General features: G+C 41.6%; 1 protein-coding gene across 1 annotated transcript in view; it reads right to left on the bottom strand.

The window, feature by feature from the left end:
• mob2a (MOB kinase activator 2a) overlaps positions 1-19,117 on the bottom strand; it is a 59,847-nt gene extending 40,730 nt beyond the window's left edge. Inside the window, exon 1 of the mRNA XM_044018952.1 lies at positions 18,622-19,117. Within this exon, the coding sequence (XP_043874887.1) occupies positions 18,622-18,638 (17 nt within the window). The 5' untranslated portion in view covers positions 18,639-19,117. The remainder of the gene's footprint in view (positions 1-18,621) is intronic.
• Positions 19,118-20,480: the final 1,363 nt, after the last annotated feature.

Raw genomic sequence — 20,480 nt, forward strand, 5'->3', positions numbered from 1 at the left:
TTCTAAAGCTATGAAAGTCAAACAGTTTTTGTTTACGACTTCACACTCATACAAGCATACTTTTGGTCACATAAATAGTACACAGTGGTCCTTAAACGTGTCTGTGCTCATTATGGAAGTGCAAGACAAATTTATGGACAAAAATGCCAGAGATGTTGACATTTTCTCAAATGTCCCTGCTCTGGAAATGTTTTGTCTAAGGACTGACAGACTCTGTGCTTCATAAGCATTATCTTTCTATATCTGGACAGCTTTGGTTTCAGCATTCATTTTAACCGATGGAGGAAATGAAATGGAACCTTACCCATGGGTTGATCGCGCTCAGGTATTCTAAGAATGTGAAGCTCAGAACCAGCTATGAAAAAAATACTGAACCAAGAAAAAACAACACAACTCCTCACTTTTTTTTTCATTTTTATACCAAAGTCATAATTAGAATGTTCTTTATAGCAGAAATGATTCCTTTTTGCAAGAATTAAATGGTACACATACACAATACAGGTAACCTATAATTATTTTGTTATTTTTAAACAAAAATGGAAATTTGGTTCTTTGAGGTTCTCAAAAAACATAAATCTAACAAACAAGCTATATTTAGGTTTGTTTGATTGAATGAATGAATGAATGAATGAAAGACACATGAAGATATCAAGGTGACTCTGGATAACTGTAATGTCACTGTGACAATTTTCCAACATTTTGTGGAGCAAACAATCTAAAATAATGATTTCAATCATAATCATAGTCAAAATAAAACAGAAATCCACAAAAGAAAATAGTGACTTGTGCTTATATTTCCTCAGTTTATGTAAAAAATAATGAGGCTAAAGTGATTTACACAAGGAAAAATCATTCAGGATGAGCAATAGCTGGACTTGAGTGTGGATATTGTTTTTTTATAAAAGGACTTGCGTTGGGCCACGCTGAGGACAGTGGAATTATGACGCCATCTGCTGTTTACTAGAGGAAAATGCATTTGCACATTCTCACTCCAATTCTGGGAGTCCATGTGTTAATGAAATGTGCTGAGCTGGGGCTAAGGAGTCATACCGTGGACTGGTATGTAGTGCAGCATCGCTGCCATCGCTGGCATGTGAATAAAGGCTTTGAATCAGCAACAGAAGGGAGGAGGTGAGGACAGAAGATTAAAAAAAAAGACAAAAGAAGAGGGGGGAGTAGGAGAAGCAGCACAGTGACTTCTAGTATTACTGGACGGTAATGAACAGAGGAAAATGAGAACAGCGCATATACAAAAAGTGATTTGTTGGGCCTTTGTGGTAGAGGCTGGAATGGGATTGTTTTTTAACACAATGACCATAAATGGGTCACACACTGATCAGTAATGACATCATTCAAAACCAGTTATCTGGTGTATTTAACAGAGATGTCAAGTATGTTTCCAACAGCAACTCTTAAATATGGCTGATGCAGATCCTTAGATATCAGTGCCAATATGCTTGACTGCTTTTCTTTTTCCCTCCTTCTGATAAGATATAAAAGTTTAATAATAACAAATCACAGACAAAAGTGCTCAACCTTTATAGATTTTTGACACATTTATTAAAACACTTTGGGTCTGTCTCTCCAATCTGTATTTTCTGTCTTCTGCTCTCATAGAACTAAAAAAGTACAGGTCATCATCATCAGTTGACAACAAAAATGGTCTGATTAAGCAACTGAACAACTTATCAGTCTACCTCTAATGCACACACAAATCCATGTTCAGTCATGTCATTTATTATTTAAGCAAAGAAACACTCATTAAACATATTTAATAATCACACACCGAGGTCACACTGTTGGCAAAACTTATGTGTCATGAGTCAAGTGACCATTCACAAGGCCGGGGAATTTCATGAGCCAATCAGACTTCAACCAAGTCCCTGCACCTTGGACCCCGCCCCCGGATCCCTGATCTTTATATTGATAAAATAAACCAATTCTGAGACAACGTTTTCAACTCTTTCTTCAAAGCAAACCCTCAGTGGACAAAAATAAATGTTGAGAAGTGCAACATGATACTGAATGACTGCAGTGTGCAAGGCACGCACACACAGTCAAATACTCGTGTTAATAAAAGGTAAAACTTGCTCTTAAAAACTTAAATGCTAAATAAAAGAAGCTGCCTCAGCTCACAGAGGAACAGATCTATAGACCCCTGTCTATGCCTCTGGCTGGTGATGGACTGCCAATAACACTGCAGCCGCTTGATAACATCATGTGATACTGGAGTGGAAAGAGCGGACAGAGCCTGGTGCACACCGGGAAGATCTGCAAGCCATGATTATGCAACAAGATCTGATTTCACGCCAGGATAAATCGCTCTCTTTCTTTTCCCAGCCCTCTTGTTGTTAATCTCTCCGTTCTTTCATACTTTCTACATTCATCTACTTTCATCCATATGTCAATCCACAGCTCATTTTCTTTTGGACTGTTCCCCCTCAGGCTCGACACACAACCACACACAGGGAGTGAGAGCTGAGTATACAGTCCTCTCTGTAGGGAATCAGTGAACTCACATGACTTGCTGAAATCAATATAACTGACAAAACAAAGTCATCTAAGTGCTGACAGGTAGGCTTTTTCTTTTCCACCCAACTGCAAGTCTCTCAGCACTGTGTGCAGTCATTTGTACTGGACATGTGCTGCCATCTTGTGGTATGTAGAGACACAACGGCCAAAATCTGTCCCCAGAAACACATCGATCCTCTCTGAAATGAATCATGTGTTGTTGGAGGAACGATGAGAGCTTCAGCTAAAGACTGGACAGATAAAGAGGGTCAACATGATGGAAAGGCAGAGTGTTACAAAAGCTTCAGTCACAGGCTGTCGAAACATAAATGGCATTAAAAGTATGTCTAAGACTCATTGTCATGACTTAACACTTACAAAAGTGATGTAACATGAACGTCATTGAGGACCTTCAAAGATCTAACAATTATTAAAACCATTCAATAGATGTTGTTCAAAGCTTTTCATTACGATGTAGTATGTAGCCAGAGAGGGTTATAGATCACAACGGCTTAAAAATACACTGTGTGAGTAACAAAAAGTTACATTTCAACATCGCTGTGACAAATCGCCAAATAGATGCCGAATAAACACTTTTCAGATGAATTATTTCTCAACTGTTTGTACAGCAAACAGTTAACGTGACTATCGTGATCTGCATTACCCAACGCTGAGCTGGAGCCTCACTGACGGGAGGAAGGTGGAACAACTTGTGACTAAATCTAAAATTATACCAAAATGTGCAGTGAGATTCCAGCAGATACAACAGAAAGTGCACCTTCTAACAGTAGCGAGATGAAGCCTTGCCCAGGTAGATATTTCTCACATTGTAAACAGTTACTTACACACTCCACAGCTGTCAGTGGTTATGTAAGAGCTGCTATGTGCAGTGGTGTGTGTGTGGTAACTTGTATAATATCTCTGTGCACAGTTCAGTGACCTCTAACTGCCTTTAGCAGAGATGCTCAACAATCAGCTGTAAAGAGTCTAGGCTTTCCTTCCTGTCTTTATTCAAGAGCGTGGCCTTATTTTGGGAGCATTACTTGTTCATTTATTGTTCATTGCTGAACTGAAGACAAAGGTCAGACGAGGGAAAGCCCTAAAATGGCTTAATCAGTAACCACATGTAAACAACGCTGTAAGTAATGTAAACTCCTGAGGTGAGGCAGAGATAATGATTCATTTGGTCAACATCATACCTGGCAGGCGCAGGCCTATGGCACAGAAGATGCATGAGCATGAAAGGAAGGACTTAAACTGAAAACTGAAGCACATCACCAGGAGACTAACTGTTTTAAAGAGGAGCACAGTAAATCTGTGCTGGAGAAAGGGCTGTTCGAGAGAAACATTTTACAATCTGAATGCAAAATGAAGGAATAATCCTCTCCAAATGAAAGACCACACTCTTGAATAATGACAGGAAATAAACTCCATATTAGAAATGCTATCCGGATACATGACTAATATCCCAGCTTCAGTGGAGGTCTCGCTGTAATATCAGATGGTAGGGAGTAATATGGTGATGAAAGCTGCTCCGAGCAAGAAAGAAAAGAGACACAGTGAAGAATTTATGTGCGCCTTATTGCTAAGATAAGACATATATTGTCCCACTGAGATGTCTCAATGGATGTATAAAAGGAAAAGAGAATTTTAACAACAATAACATGCTTTTGTCCCGCACCTCAGTGCATTATTACTGTTTATTACTGTCCAAACTGTAACAGTGCATGACAGCTACCTCTGCACTGTCAGATAAATAGAAAATATGGCAGTATTCACTGCCAAAGTCTAATTATCTATATTAAGGCACGTGGAGCAGCTGCACAGAGCTTACGTGGTTATCGTCACTGTCAGCAGAGACTGACAGAGGACACGCAGACCAAAAGACAAATGTTGTGGTTAGAGACGGCGCTCACATCGCTGCTTTCTGATAAACAGATCACAGCGACAGACGCTCAGCCAAAGCCACTGAGAATAAAAAAATAACAGCACTTCCTGTGGTTGTGCATCTCACTGCTGTCTTTCTCTTCAGCGCAACGAGTAACTTCCTGCAAGCTCCCCAGCCTGGTGAAGGGGGCAAAACAATGAAGAGGAAAGGAGAGAGAGCGTTTCAGTACAGGGTGGGGCAGGGAGGGAAATGTCAAAGTAATACACACAGAAACACGCATGTTCAGCCAAACACAGGGTCAAACAGAGACATGGATGGAGGTACACATGAGGACACACACCCAGTCTGAACAAGCACATGTGCACACAGCGATAAGAGATAACGCCACATACCACACAAATAGGCTACAAATTATGCAACCAGCTGAAGCACACCATGACTTGACTTAAAATATTAGCTGCCTTTTACTCATGCACCTTACACCTCAAACTTTTTTTAAACTTATTGAGCAGCTACCTGACATCTCTAGTAATTATGAGAAAAGGCTCATCGGTGTGCGCATGATTTTCCATGAACTCAACAAAGCAGACCAAACCCATGCATGGGCTACTGTTCCTCTGTGAGAGGAAACGGATGTGGGACCTGTCTTTTTTCTCTTTCTCTCTCTCTCTCTCTCTCCCTGTAGACATGAAACGAACGTGCAAACAGACACATCGCGCAAAGGTTAACGTCAGAAGTGGCTCACGGAGCGGACACCCATCCACAAAAACCGGGTTTGCACATGTAAAGCGCCGTGCATCGTGAGCTATAGATAGACCGTCGCTATTGCTATCCGTCACCCTGTCAAATCTTGGCTTTTGAAGTAGGGTGAGGAGGGTCACAGTGGCTCAGAGTTCAATGTGTTACGAGGAATGTAGTGATTTAGGAGGGACTGCTATCTTGGCTGGGGAGATTTGAGGCTACAACAGAAAGCACTACATTATTACTTGTGATATGAGGACATTCATTAATTTTTACCAGTAAAAACTACATCATTTTTTGTTTTTAGTTGCAATGTTCTATTTATTACACTTAAAACAAGTAATAGGGGAGTAAGAAAATATCAGTGCACAAAATCAACATGATATTTCATCATGGCACAATACTGTATTGATTCTCTGAAGCACTGTAGCGATATATAAATATTCCTGATAGTGGTTATGATGCCACTAGTTCACTGGACAAAGAAAAGTGTGTATTGTTGAAGCATATTGTTTTACTACAAGCACCCCAATGTATCTCAATATATCATATTGTCAGCAATACACGGCCCTAATAGCTACGGTAAAAGGTGATTAAAAAAACATTAGCAGAAATAACACTTAAGTGATTAAACAGATGCATATTTTTAGCTCAGTTGTAGCACAACCAGCACTGGTTCGCAGTGGTATCATAAAATATTTGATGGAAAGATACAGCGACATAAGGTAAATGAAAGAAAGTGAAGATAAAGAGAAAGTGGAAGCAAAAGACGTGAGAGGTCAGAGTCCTCTTTTGCTTCACATACTTCTTGCTCCATCACTCTTTATGTAAGCTAATCTCTTCCATCTCACCTCCCTGATCTGACCAGCTCACTTAGCCTCATTTAACCAGCTAACGGCCAGTAATAAATCAGCAGCACACTCCTCACTCTTCTAATCTGTGGCAGTCTGTTGGGCTCCGCACACTCCCCTTGATATATGACTCAGTCCACTCTGCTTTCCAGAGCGAGGCAGTTACTGTAGGTTGAAAAAACCCCTGTAAGGAGTTTGAGGCTGATGGCAGTCACAAAAAGGATGGGAAGTTCTATTTGCTGGCTGGAGTTGATGACTCTTCATCACACATGTTCTAGTATTGTCTTTGTTCTTTACTTAGTTTGTAAATTTCACATTTATTATTATCATAATAATAATAATGATAATTATACTTCAAAACTACTAATTGGGGATCAATAACAATATCTGCACCAACACTATTGAATTTTTGTTCAGTAAGGAACTTTGCCCATCTTTGGATGATTGTTATTTCAAAAACCCATAACTAAGTGAATGAATAACAACCAAAATGTAAAGATAGAATGAACTGAGTGTCTCACAGTAGCTGTTAGGTGTAATGTGATATTTTTCAGTGAAGTTTTCAAGTTGAACATGATAGCGTTGAATCTTTCCTTCCTTCTCTTGGGTTCCTGGACTTAACTGTGGCAAAGTGAGCCGCTGACCTCACTCCCACGCCTGGACTCCTCATAATACCCCGTGTTCACAGCCAGTGTTTAGCAGAGAAAGCTTGTAACTTAGCTCCTAATGCCAGCAGGGCTACTGGTTCAGTGTTAGCATTTACCAGGAACCTCCCTCCCAGCTCCGAGACCACCGGTGATTAAAGACGCTTTTAAAAAGGTCACGTTTAGCAGGTTGGCGGCTGGAAGCACGCGACAGAGAAGAAAAGGCCAATGTTGTGACATCACGCCAGGCAGTGGAGAATGTATGACCTTGACTTTGTTACAATACCGCGAGTGTGTGTGTGTGTGTATATGTGTGTGAGAGAGAGAAAGAGAGAAAGAGAGAGAGAGAAAGAGAAAGAGAGAGAGAGAAAGAAAGAAAGAGAGAGAGAGTGAGAGAGAGAGCACAAGAACAGAGCATGTTCCCCTGTGTGTCCCTCTGTAAGCCCTCAGTCAGTCAGACTTATCAGTATTTACACACACACTTCCTCAAGGGGATATCAGGGGCCTTATAGGGGTCAAGCCCTCTGTTGTGTGTTTTGTGTCCAGCCTTGAGCTTCTCTGCCTGATTCCAGTGAGGCCCAGTCAGCAGCTCCCATACAGTGACCCTTACCCAGCTGCAGAAATCAAATGACCCTCAGCACCAGCCCCCCTCCCTGTCCACTAGCTTTCATTCCAAGTCATAGTCCTGCCATTAAACATCCTCCCCATTCCTTCAGTTAGATGCGAGCCAGCTGATAAAGTGAGCTGACTCACAATGCACTCTCAAACTCACAAACTCATGTTTAGAATCTGAGATGGACGAGGGAGCCCGTGTTAGATCTGCAGAGATAGACATGTTGATGCTGCAGATAGGAAAAGTCTGCAATTGAAACCTGGATCACAGTCCACTGGTTACGTTGAAAATAGAAAATCGCAAAGGATGTCGTTCTTTGTCTATGTTGCGAGCTTATGCTCAGAATACGAAATGGACACTTTGGACGGTCTGTTATGGCTACTGTGAAAACACGGTGGCACAAGATGGTGGCCTTCATAGGCCCTTGCTGAAATTACATACATTATAGAAGGAGCAGGTTTGAAAACCTCTTCAGTTACTGTGGGTGTGGAATGTTTTGGGTTGCCTTACACCTATTACACTGTGTGCCCTTCCTTTCAGATCATCTCACAACAGAGCTACGCCACCCCTCCTCCATCTCTGTTCATTCACGGCTGTCATGGTGGCAGGAAGCTGAGGACATGTACAGGCCAATGGGCAGATCCCAAACGTACAGCGAGGTTGTCAGAGGACTCGTATGGAACATATGGCTATGCCGATGCTGACCTGTCAGCTATTAAACCTGCTCCATCACGGTCGCCCTCTGATCTTACTGACTGACTTGTTCCACATATATTGTATGAACGTCAATGCACATATGAAAGGACTAACATCATGACAATGAAAGGCTGCAGCAAAGAGGGACACGAAATTCTCTCCAATGTGCTGTCATTTTACCCTCCCTCATGCCTCGTGATATCAGTCTCCGTCTTAAACCAGACATCCTTTATTGTAGCAGTAGCAGATTAAGTTTATTTGTCATTGTAGCTGTTTTCTAATGTTAATTTCCTGGATCTTGGTAATGTTGATGACCAAATTAATGTTTCTGCAGTACTCTCTCATTTATAGTTCCAGCTGAATTTCAACAAAGTGAGACAAATAAATAGAATGAGCCTCACACTGTACCTAGTTTTAGGGGTGAAACCATTCACATTAAAAAAAATCTGCCCCATTCGGTATGCATGCCACGGTTTGGGGCATTGTAACGTCCATACCAACGAAAAGACATTGAGGGTAGTGACAGAGATAACATTTGGAACAGACAGACATACGTAAAAAAATTTACCAAATGACATGAACCAAACCATGGATTTTGGACCATTTGGCCCCTACCCAGTTTACAACAGAATCTAAAAAAAGTGTTCTTTGTTAAGTAAAGGAAACATTTCAACAGTTAATCTTTTCATATTACAAGGTTAAGGGGTAAACAAGGCAATTGGAACCACATACCGCCATTACTTCACCTTCTACATCCTGTCTGAAGCTGCTAAATAGGAAGTTCACAATTGAAAAAGAGGTCAAGAGCAGGTCTCTCACTCCTTTCTCCAAGTACAGTAGGAAATTCTTCATATTCACATCTATCACGTTGAGTATGAGGCTCACGTCATTATCTACACTTGTCAACTTTTTCCTGTTCTTTTTGTCTACAGCTCAGCATCCGCTGCAACTCTGGTAATCCCATTTAGAGAGGGTATGCATGGCACATGTCTCATCCATAAACACGCACATGAGCAAACAAACATAATAGCCAGAGGGAGGAGGTTGGTTGCTGATTAAATGTAGCTACAGATAATGGCAGGACGCTGGGGAGAGAAGGAAGTTTAAGAAGAATAAATACAGAGTGGAGGAGGAGCAGCAGCAGAGCATCGAGTATTGTGATGAACTTGGGGCTCAGATGTGCATGTGTATTGGCGTATGCGTGGCTTCCCTTGCCTGATGTAACACAGAGATCTCTAATCCAATTACAGTTCAGACTAGCCTAGCTGCATAGCCTCAGCCACCAAGGACAAACCTACCTAGCTTATACAAAGGCAGGCAGGCAGCCCACCAGCTCTGCACAGATTTAGCAGCTCATCTGAAGGCTCACCCCAAGAGTGCTGGTCACGTCTCAGTGGAAAAAGAAATAAAAACAACAATAATTTAACGCTTTCTCCTTTCGAGACAAATTAAGGTTTCTTATCTCAGTGGTTGAATGAGGACCTAATGTCCATTCAAATCTTGGATTTAAGGCAACCAAAACAGAGCCTATATCTAAAAAGGGTATTCAATTCATTTTATCAGTTTGATTTCTCTTTCTCCACTTTCTGACCTGCACACTGCTCTAAAGCTCAATTTCTTTGCCTGTCACCAGCTGCCCAGACCCCTGCTGTTAAATCTCCCTCTCTGTCCTCTGTTGCAGACCTCTGCTGTTTCTAATCTAGCTCTCTGACCCGCGACACTACTTCCCATTTATCTCCATATCTCACCCATCACTCCTGTGCCACTATCATTTTTCTCTTTTCCGCACTCCTCACTCACACTTTCTCCTCATTCTCCTTATCAGCTGCCCTCTGCTCTTCTGCCCTCTACTTCTGAGGTGTTTTCAATTTGCCCTGCTCCAGTCCCCCCCCATCTTCCCATTTTTTCACTTTAAATGTCACAAACTAAAATAAGTGAAGAATCCGAGAATAAAAATAAACAGTCAGATGTGATGTGATTATGTTTTGGTTCAGCTAACTCAATACTTTCTAAAAATGGAGCCAGCCAGTCTTGCCTGAAGACAGTTGTAGTTACTGTTTCAGAGTCTACTCAAAAGTTGTGTCCCTCACAATTTCCTGCATTACTGCTTCATCTGTTTGGTCTCTATAATGTGCACAAATACAGACTAAAAAATGCTCAGTCCATTTCCATTTACACATCAAACATGGCGCATGAATGAGCCTGAAGCATGAAATATAAATCGCATAGAAACTGTTTTGTTTCAATGTCAATTTACATCATTGTTTTCCTTCCTTTGTTTTAAAAAGGAAAGGTATTGTTAGATGTAATTCACAGCATACACTGAATCTTTATGTGTGTTGTGTGGGTGGTTGGCAACAACAACTCTAAATCCAGCTGTAGGGGGTCCTACTTTTTTTTTGCTTTAGCTTTAGACGACTCAAGCCCACAGTGATCCATGACAGTCATTCTCTCTGACAGAAAAGTACCTGCTCCCAAGACTGGCAGCCAGTTCTGCTACTGAAGAACAACTTCAACATCTGTGAGGCACTGTTGGTCTAAATTTAGATACATTTGAAGAGGAAGTATTTTTTTTTCCACCAAATAATAAGATACAAGAAGATGAGAGAAGAAGGAGGAGAGCAGCTGACCAGTCATGGTGCCCTCTGTCAGACGTTTCCCTCTCCTCCTCCCACCTCATGCTCTCTATCTGATGACAGTGCCAGTTGTTTGTGCCGCACAGGGCTGCCCAGAGCGTTACGAAAGAGTAAACACAGTCACAGCATGGTGCCATTATCCTGCCAAGTGAAAGAGAGGCAACACACACACGAAAAACACACGCCCCGGACCATGCCAGGAGCAACAACAGTGCCGCCAAATTGAGCACAACATCTTGTGAAAGTGAAAGCAGTGACGGAATTGCGAAGATCGATATCTTCACAAATAAATTGTCATAGGACTTAAAAAGGGAAGTCTTCTGTGCTTCTCAGTGGCTACTGGTTAAATGTCAGTGATCAGTGTGGTTGGCACTGTGAAATGCAGCCAGTTAAAGTGTTTGAGTTAAAGGTTGAGTGGGAGGAGAAGCTTCATAAGCTACAGGTATTGAGCTGGCTTGCATTTGCAGCCTCCTGATCCATTATAGTATTATGTTGCGCCATACTCTCACAGTATATACCGTCCTCTGGCTTTTGAAGCCTCATCTTCACTCAAACGTGCCAATAAAAAGGGCAAAACCATCTCAAGTCAAGTCATTAAAGAAAGAGCTTCACACAGAGCCATGCATGGGTTTAGATTCTCCAGTTATCCACTTTATGCATATTCAGTGAAAGACAAACTGCTGAGTCATTCAGTATCACGTTTATTTCTGGGCCTCCCCCCGTCACTGCCTCACAGAATGGGAAGGCGAAACAGGGAAGTAAAGCGAGAGAGGTCAGCAGACAAACCAAAAAGTTCATCACCGGTAACTGAAGAGTGTTTGGGTGTGTTTTTATGTCCTGCCTCCTTAAAACAGCATTGAATAGTCTTTATATCTACCTCAATGATGCACAGTGATGTCCTTCAAAGACTCATTGATAGAATATTGTGACATCAAGCATGGGAAAAAGCTTCCTCAAGGGTTTTTTTTTTTTTAGACACCAGCTATTTATTTATTTTTAAACAGATTAGTTTCTTAATGGTATGAATAGGAAGACAGACAATACTTCTTTCTGTACTGACTTCTTTGGTGCTCATCATAGACATGTTCATAGACATGGTTAGTTACCAGATCAACTACATGTGCGAGGTGTCATCTTCCTGTGAAACCCAAAGTCGTTGACACCACTGAACCATGACAGCTGAGCTTTTATGGTGTGGCAAAGACCTCGCTGCTCACCTTTCCCTCTGATGTGCTACTGTGGAAGCAAAGGAATAACCTACTGTTGGTCTACATTGAACCCCACGAACAGTCACAGAACGATAAGAAAGAGTGGGGGTTCTTTGTTAAGACTCAGCTCTGTCCTCTGTCCTTATGTCCTTATGTCCTTTGCCCCAAAGACACATAAGGCCAGCCAACAAAAACAGCATGGCAGAACTTGGACTCCTAATATGCAGCTAATACTTTAACTTTAGTGGTAATCTCTTTGAAACCTCTTTCACCATTAAATTAACAGGTATACCAGGATTTGTGAAATCTGCTGAACTGAAAAAAAAATGCATGATCGGTTTCACACAGGAGGGTTTACAGAGAGGGAGAGACAAACTGGGCTAGGGAGTGAAGGTCCATTTCCTGGGGGTCAAACAAACCAACAAATCTTCCTGTCATTCAGCCAATCCTTAAGCACAGCAGCTCATCATGGTGGAAAAGGCTGAATCCTGCTACTGAAACACCAGGCCAGGGCCCAACTCCATCAATGCAGGCCAAAGTTTATCTGAGCTCCACATGGAAACTGAAGCACTCAAAACAAACCATGTGAACATATCAGTCCCTGTGCAGTTGCCTGCATCTAGTTGAAAAGCCTGAATCAAGATTTAATATTTTAGCTGTTGGTTTTATGGGGAAAACATATACCACACTGTCAAAATGAACTTGATTTAAAGCTGATTTAAAGTATAGAGCTTGAAAATTGGACAAACGTTGCCCAGCAAAGGAGTTTGTTTATTAATGTATTCAATCAAATGGCACAGAGAAACATTCCCGTACACTTTTAGAAATCATAATTTGTTCTACCAAATGACTGCAACATAAATATGTTCAATTTGTCAACTTGTAAGACAATAAAATGCAACAAACTGAATCAAGGAATACCATTAATTGCAAAGAAATAGAGCATGCTTGTGTGGCTTTAATGATTAATCACTTAACCAAGGTCTGGAAATGACTTGTCGGGCTCTGCTCAAGACTTAATCGCACACATCCAGTTCAGCAATAACAACCTCCGCTCCAGCACTGACATACGAGTCCTTCGCTGACTGATTGACTGGAAACTTGACGTGTTTATGAATAAGTAATGCACCTAACACCATCACTCAAAGGTTGTCATTCAAAAGCAAAATGGTGTGAACCACTGAGTTATTGTTCTCAGGGTTGGATACTGTGGTGAGCCAATGTGTGTACAGATACAGGGCTAACTGCCACTCGCAACACGAGGTGAATTTGTAAAAACCACAGCATGTTACAGTCCACTGAAGGTTGGCCTGGTTAAGCCTCAGAAATCTTGGCCTGGGCTGTGTTGGGTGTGTAGTCGTGAAGTAACATCAGTGCCAGACACAATAAAGTGGCTGTTAATGGAGAGGGATTCTCACTGTAGCCTCTGACGCACAGAATGCCAACAGAAGCTCTCTTTGCAGTCGCACAGTAACATGCCGGTCAACGGTTCTTTCCCAGGCGGACACTGACACTTTCGGATGAGCCGACAGCTGCACAGCACTCAGGTCAAGCCTGATAAACAAACACTATGGTGGATTTCACAGCTACAATAAAAAGACACCAAAGTCAGACTTCATCCTAGACTAAACCAAGCAAAACAGTGACAGTGTCAGTTAGTTTCTATCCCAGAGCAGGTGACAGCTTTGAGATGAGGTCTGCTCATCTGTCAGTGCCTATTATCAGCACCATATCTGCAGCATGAGCAGCAGAAACAGCCATCTGGGCTGAGACGGTGAGCAGTGGTGTATGCTGTGTTGTGGAAATGGAAATAAGGCAGTGGGGTTGTGTGAGGACACGGCTGTAGTGTGCTGCATAAATCCCCAATGGGAACATCTACAAACAAGCACATGTACAAAGTCAAAAACCTAAGAAGGATATTATTCGCTCAAATTGAAACTACAACCACCACCACCCAAAATACTAGAACAGTTTCTCATATTTGAGCTCAGAACTGTATCAGTTAATGTGTTGATAGGGTAAAAACAGACTTATGAGGCTGATGTACTGGTATTTTTGGATACGTTCAACATATTAGTTTTTCTTTTGATGAAGACAGTGTGAAGTAGTCTATGTAGTCCATGAGGTGCTCCCTGCTTTCCTATTTTTGAATGTAAAATACAGAAATGGTCACACGTGACACTCCCATGATCATGAGAAATCTGAGCCAAAAAACCATTGCGAAAATACAGTACATTCCTACAAAGGATCACACCTGTGAATAGCTCACGTAAGACACCAGAACACATGAGAGCCACGAAGGTGACATGGAACACTGCAAATAGACAGGTATCTCTCATCAGAGAGGAAGTTTAGGCTATAAGTGTCTCTGGTGAATTTCCCTTCCCTATCTGGCATCAGACAGGTCATCTGACACTGCAGACAGAGATGAGGGAAGAAAGAAAAAAAAAACCAGCATTGTCTTTTGTTTTCATACAGGTGACATCTACATCTCGACAGCTTTGCTGTGGCTCTGAGATGCACCACTTAATGTTTTGGGGGTTACAGATTTGGAAGCTGCAAGGACAACCATGTCCACATCTCTCCAAACAATAAGCCTAATTACAAGTAATAAGTAAACTTTCACTGAGGAAAGGTCTCAGGCAAAGTCAAATTGATAATGGCTTGTAGACTGGCAGAACTCGCTCTACCACTGATCCACGGTCAGTTAATGATCAGACATCTTCTGGCTCAGACTCTCTGATGTAATGTTTTTAATTTCACAAAATGTCCATAATTTGTCTGTTTTTTGTCTAATGTTGGAAAGAAAAAACCTTTTTAAATAAGACGTGAACTTGTGAATGGTTCTTTTCAACATGTTTGCTTATTTCACAGATTAAATGACTCATGGAGAAAATAATCATTATTGATCAAATGCAAGAACGTGAAAAACATTGTAAACATCAAGCCTAAAATTCACAAAAATTAGATGTTACATCAAGCTGGCCCTTCATTACTGGAATCTTTCATACCAGTACAAGCATTACTCTCAAGATGCACGATAATGATAAGCGGCCTATACGCCATTAAATCACAGGTGATATGAGCTAAGTGTTCATTAGATCTCAGGTCAGGCAGCCTAAAAAGAAAACTCCACTTAGCTGCTGCAGTTTCCATTCTCTTGTTCATTTGCTCAGCAGTACCAATCCATCACTCAAAAGCAAGAGGATTAAACATCTGTCAAAGCCTGCTCATTTCACCCAGCAGGAGGAGACGCATTTAGGCATGGCGTGTCTCCTCCGATGATTTAGCATCCTGTCTGATTTGTAGTCTGGACAGATGAAGTCAGTCATTGAGCTCTGAAGAAATTGCTCTTTCAAAAATAAACACAAACACATATTTGCTTACATTGGTGTTAACTTTCAGCAGAAAACACAGAAAAGATGTGTTCTTACATAAATGTCCATATCAATATCTCTAGATCTTTATCTTTACAGATTCACCACTAGTAAATTGTCATAGGGTCGTTTATCTGCTACAGACTTCCATGTAAGAGCTTCATCTTCCCCATTAACTACACCATCCCTTCCCCCCCACATGCTAATGTCCTCTATTATACTCTCTTAACCAACGATTCCATCAGAAACACTCATATCCCTTTCCTCCACCCCTCCCTCTTTTTCCATCTGTTGGCCAAAATTGTGTCGCGTCCCCTTCCTCCGTCTCTTAAGATCACCTTACCCTTCCCTCATCAGTCTCTCTTCTTTTGTTCAGTCTGCATCATCATCTCTCACTCTCTCTACATCTGCATATTTCTACCCAGATCAGCTGCTTACACCATGCCTCCTTCTTCTCCTTTCATCATCAAGCTCCATCTCCACTTTATCTGCCTCCGTCCATCCTGGCTGTGTCGTCCTTTACCGTAGGTCAGTAATTCAAAGTTATTACGTGGTTAACTCATTCATGGCCTCCACTCCACTTTTTCTTTTGGGAATGACACCACCTTATTTCAGATGACTTATTAAAGACTTCATGAAATATTATTAAATATTTTATTTTGCTTAGATGGAGAATGGAACTTGATATAAAGTAGGCATTAAAGAGCAGACAGGGGCCTTCTTTTCTCTGGTTCTTCGCTTTCCTAAGCTTCTCTAACACTGAGACGTAACTGGGTGTTGCTCGTGAATTCCTAGCAGATCACTGAGCAAACAAGTTTAGATCTGAAAGCCGCACCAACAACCGGGGCAAAGAAATTATTATTTCATGTCAGTGACTCAGTGAAATTAGAAAAAAAAACACCAATTTGCGTTGGCATCACAGAGAACTGATGCAACTTGAGACAAGTCAATGCAAGAAACAGCCACCAAAAGCAGGAAAACAAGTGTTAGTAGGAGGGAACTAACTACAACTACAAGAAAGTATTCATTGAGCAAACCACTCATAAAACACAGGCCATTCATAGAAAATGGCATGATATTCCATAATTACTGTACATGTTATCCTCCACATAGTTCATACAAATACAGGATGATATTTGACAAAAAAGTGGGAAATCGATGTTGAAAAATGCACAAAACTAAGATACATTAGGTGTGAACCAAGCTTTTCACACTAACAGCTCATAATCTATGAGTAATCTAAACAAACTTTAGATTTGTAAAGCAGTGTCTCTGATTCCCTGCTAAGCAACAGATCAGCCAATCGGACCAAAACACTAAGCATCCTTGGCACAGCTAACATTTTATAAACAGTGGTGGCAGCAGCTGTTAGACAGGTTGGGGATTGCTTTATTATACTCTCTCAGCCAAAATGTCATGATGAGAGGGAACACCCCTCCGCCCTTTTTAAACCCTGAGCTGCCCCAAAATGTGAGCTGATAAGCAGTAAGAGGAAAAAAAACATTATCACAGTCAGAGAAAGCTTGGGTTGTATAAAAGACCCAATATTCTCACCATAGGATAAATGTGTGTATTCTTATTACAGCTTTACACTTATCCTTATGCATGGGGAGAGAAAAAAGCATACCCTGGACTGTGAATTATTAGTCAACCGATTTGTGACCAGACAATCCAGTAACTTTAAGTTTATTGCAAATAGGGGGTTTAGAGTGAATAATATATCTGAGTTCTGTGACAGCAGACAGGGATGGTATCACAGCAGACATGTGGACATGTTTTAGCAGGAAAAGTACCCGCAACATTATTGATGGTTCTGTACAGTTGGTGTAAATCAGGAGATTATGACATTGACCTACTTTCCATTGAAATGTATTGCAAATCTAAATGAAATTCTCAAGAATTTTGTTGAAGAAAATGTACATTTATTTGTTTCCATCCACTGCTGTGAAGAGAATATAGTTCACCAACATAAGCAGTAGGTGGCACAAAATTTAAATGTTTCCCGTGACCGCAGAAGATGAGGAAAAAGTAGTAATATTTGTTTCTTGCACCAAGTCGAGGAATGTGCAGAAGCTGAAGAGACTTTTTAGTCAGCAGATTTCTAAACATCATCCTTTATTCACTGAACCTGATTCCACTGCTTTTATTTGCATTTTCCTTTTAACGATATGCCAACTTCTTTATCATTATTTTCCATATTATTATGTTTACACTCACTTTTTAATGCCCAAATTGAAAATGCAGGTTGAGGGAAGACCACATAGTGAGCCAGCATGCACCCTGAAACTGGGGAAGCTAAATGGAACTTAACCATTGCTGATTTGATTATGTATACCAGGATTTGTCTGCCACCTGCTTTGATATATTAGTCCATCTCTTATGACTGATGTGATAGCTTTAACATGAATACTGCGATCAATGCAACAGTACTGCAGTTTCTACATCATCTCTGTCTACTTCCAGGTTAAAACCAGGGAGGAAATTTCCCATGCGCAGAACGCCGAGTACAACTCCAGCCCAACTAAGTGTGTACATGCAAGAGTAATCGAACTATGAATCACAATAATATCATGTTAGTCCGACTAAGACTAGCTCGATTCTAGTCGGATTAACGTGTTTACATGACATTAAGAAAACCAAATCAATGTCTTGTCTTGATGATATTGATGATACAGATGTATTTACCACCAAACTAATGACATGCAAAACAACATAATAACAAAAAATATCAACATAGAGTGACAGATCATCATCATAATGAGCTTCTATCAGTTGTCACCTGCTACAGCAGGGCGATAGTTTCACGAGGCTTTGAATGCTGTGAACCAGGAGAAACAAGAGTGTCTCGATTAAATCACTCACAGCAATCACGCAACATCTGGTTAATCTTTGCTATCTTCCCTCTCGAGTGTGCAACTAACAGGTGACTGCATTTGCGGGAGTTTAGCGTCACTTTTGGAACAGTATTTCTCATAAACCGGCGCACCTTGCCCAGGAAATAAACTCAAAGCGGGCACAGCCACCTTACTTAGCCAGAATGACAGGCTGCTAATGCTAGGCTATTTTGCTGTGTAAACCTTCTCTATAAATAAGCTTTCCGCATACAGATATTCTTACGACCTTATGTTGGCGCTGCCGTCGTTGGCTGGTTAAGAGTGCACAAAAATAACGCAAGCTCTTGAGAAACATTATGTCGGTTATGCCGTTGCAGGATGACACCGTTGCCAGCTCTGCTACCATGCTAGCATCGCAGGGCTAGCCTTTGCTAAGCAACATGCCAGCCGCTTAGAGGCAGATTAACGCGTCAAAATGGAAAAAGAACAGAGCGGAACCCGATTGTTCAGCTGCTTCACAGTGACCACGGTGGTGTCAGACTCTCTGTGCACTGACCGACTGCGCAGTTTAAACTGTCAGTGGAGAGCAAGCTAGCTCGGCAAGTTAGCTCTCTGTACTCACCCCATTAACCAGTCCATGGTGCTGCTTGTAGCTAGCTGAGCTAACGTTAGCTGGCAGGGGTAAATCCACCAGGAGCTGGAGGCGAGCTCCTAGTCTATGTAGCCACCACACTTGCTGCCTTGGCTGCCTGGCCCCCCCGAGTCTCGTCGCTGTCCTCGGGGCCCGTGTCTCTTCAGCTGCTGGGTCCCGGCCGGTGAAACGCAAACGCCGCTGAAACTTTGAGCGATTGTCCTTGTTTTGATCCTCAGTTAGCTCGGATCATTGAGTGGCAGGAGCTCAGTCAGATCAGCCTGTTAGCTGGAGGAGGCAGTGCAGCATTGAGTGACTTTGAGCGCGGAGGAGAGCGGGGGGACAAGCGGTGTGGGGTCCGCCCGGCGTGGCGGTGTCCAGTCTGCAGAGGGTTTGTTGAGGTGCCGCTGGTCAACCCTGTAACCTCTGTCATGAAGCCTTGTATGGCTGACAGCCTGAACATCCACTGAGGAGGAGGAGGAGGAGGAGGCTGAGGCTGCTGCTGCTGCTGCTGCTGCTCTCAGAGCGAAGTCTAAATCTGAGTCCGGAAGTAAACACAGACCCGACCCACTGTGGTTCTCCTGTGCGTAAAATGCGTGACTGTGGACATAAGAAGCAGCGGATATGTGGATCTGTAATTTGTGTCCATTGTCTTAAGACATAATGTTAAGATTTGATGTCAATCCAAAGTATTAGTGCCTTTGAAGATCTGAGTAATTGTATTATCGTATATGCTTTTTCAGTTTTATTCACATCGTTTCACCTTTCAATGAATGATATTATCAAATAATTAAACATGACAGACAGCAAAAAATATTATATTTCTACACCTCACTTTACGATATTAATATTTGTGTTTGTCCTTTTTATATATCTAGTTTATTTTATTGCACGCCTGGTGTTGCATGTTATGTTACATGTTGTTCATTAAAAAAGCAAGTTAGGGTTTACATCTGCTGTTGATGTCCCATCTAGTCTGATTGTCACACACAAATCATTCAAATGAGACAAATAATCACTTCTCATAAAATGTATATATATAACCTCTGATGAGGAGTCACATCATAGAATATAGTCTCTGTAAAGCTATCTAATGGTGTAGGAACTGTAGATTTGTGGACAAAGGTTTCATGATTTTGTTTTTGTAAAAAAATTGATGAATTAAATGGATTGACTAAATGCAACTGTGTGCCACTGAAGTAAAATAACAACAGATCAGAGTCAGTTAATGAAGCTACCATGGGAGTCAGCTGTAGGCCATTGTACTTGATGAGAATGAGGTGACAGGGACAGTGGACAGAGGGACAGGTGGAGGTCATTGGGCGCCCAATAGCAAATTTATGACCCAAGGCTTATCAGTTAATATAGACTGCTGTCATTTTCACCATTAGAACACATAGCACACGAACAACCCCTGGGACAAAGAACCCAGTGAAATGTCATTAGTGGCCACAGTACTCAACAGAAAGGCACTCATGTGCACTGATCCCTCTCTGTGAAGCCTGTGCAGCCACGGTTACAGTTACAGTAATGAACAATATTTCACTGGCTAAATTATTATATGGTGTCAACCATTGTTCACTTGTTCTCAGACACAGACTGTTCCCTGTCAAAAAAAGTGAGCTTTATGTGCAGCTGCTGATATCACTGTGTGCTCTATGACCTGTGTGCCATTCTGCTCTCTCCTTTGGTGGTTTATGGCAGTTGGCATCCATAATGTTGCATTAGTGCCTCCTGTAACCTTTACCTTTCTTTTACCTAAGGGAAGATTCAAATCTGAGTGAGCTTATACTTGTTCCGTGGCACTTCAACAGTCACATGATTGATCAAGACTGCGTCTTAAATAGAAA

This window comes from Solea senegalensis, unplaced genomic scaffold (assembly GCF_019176455.1).
Source record: "Solea senegalensis isolate Sse05_10M unplaced genomic scaffold, IFAPA_SoseM_1 scf7180000017798, whole genome shotgun sequence".
Classification (NCBI taxonomy): domain Eukaryota; kingdom Metazoa; phylum Chordata; class Actinopteri; order Pleuronectiformes; family Soleidae; genus Solea; species Solea senegalensis.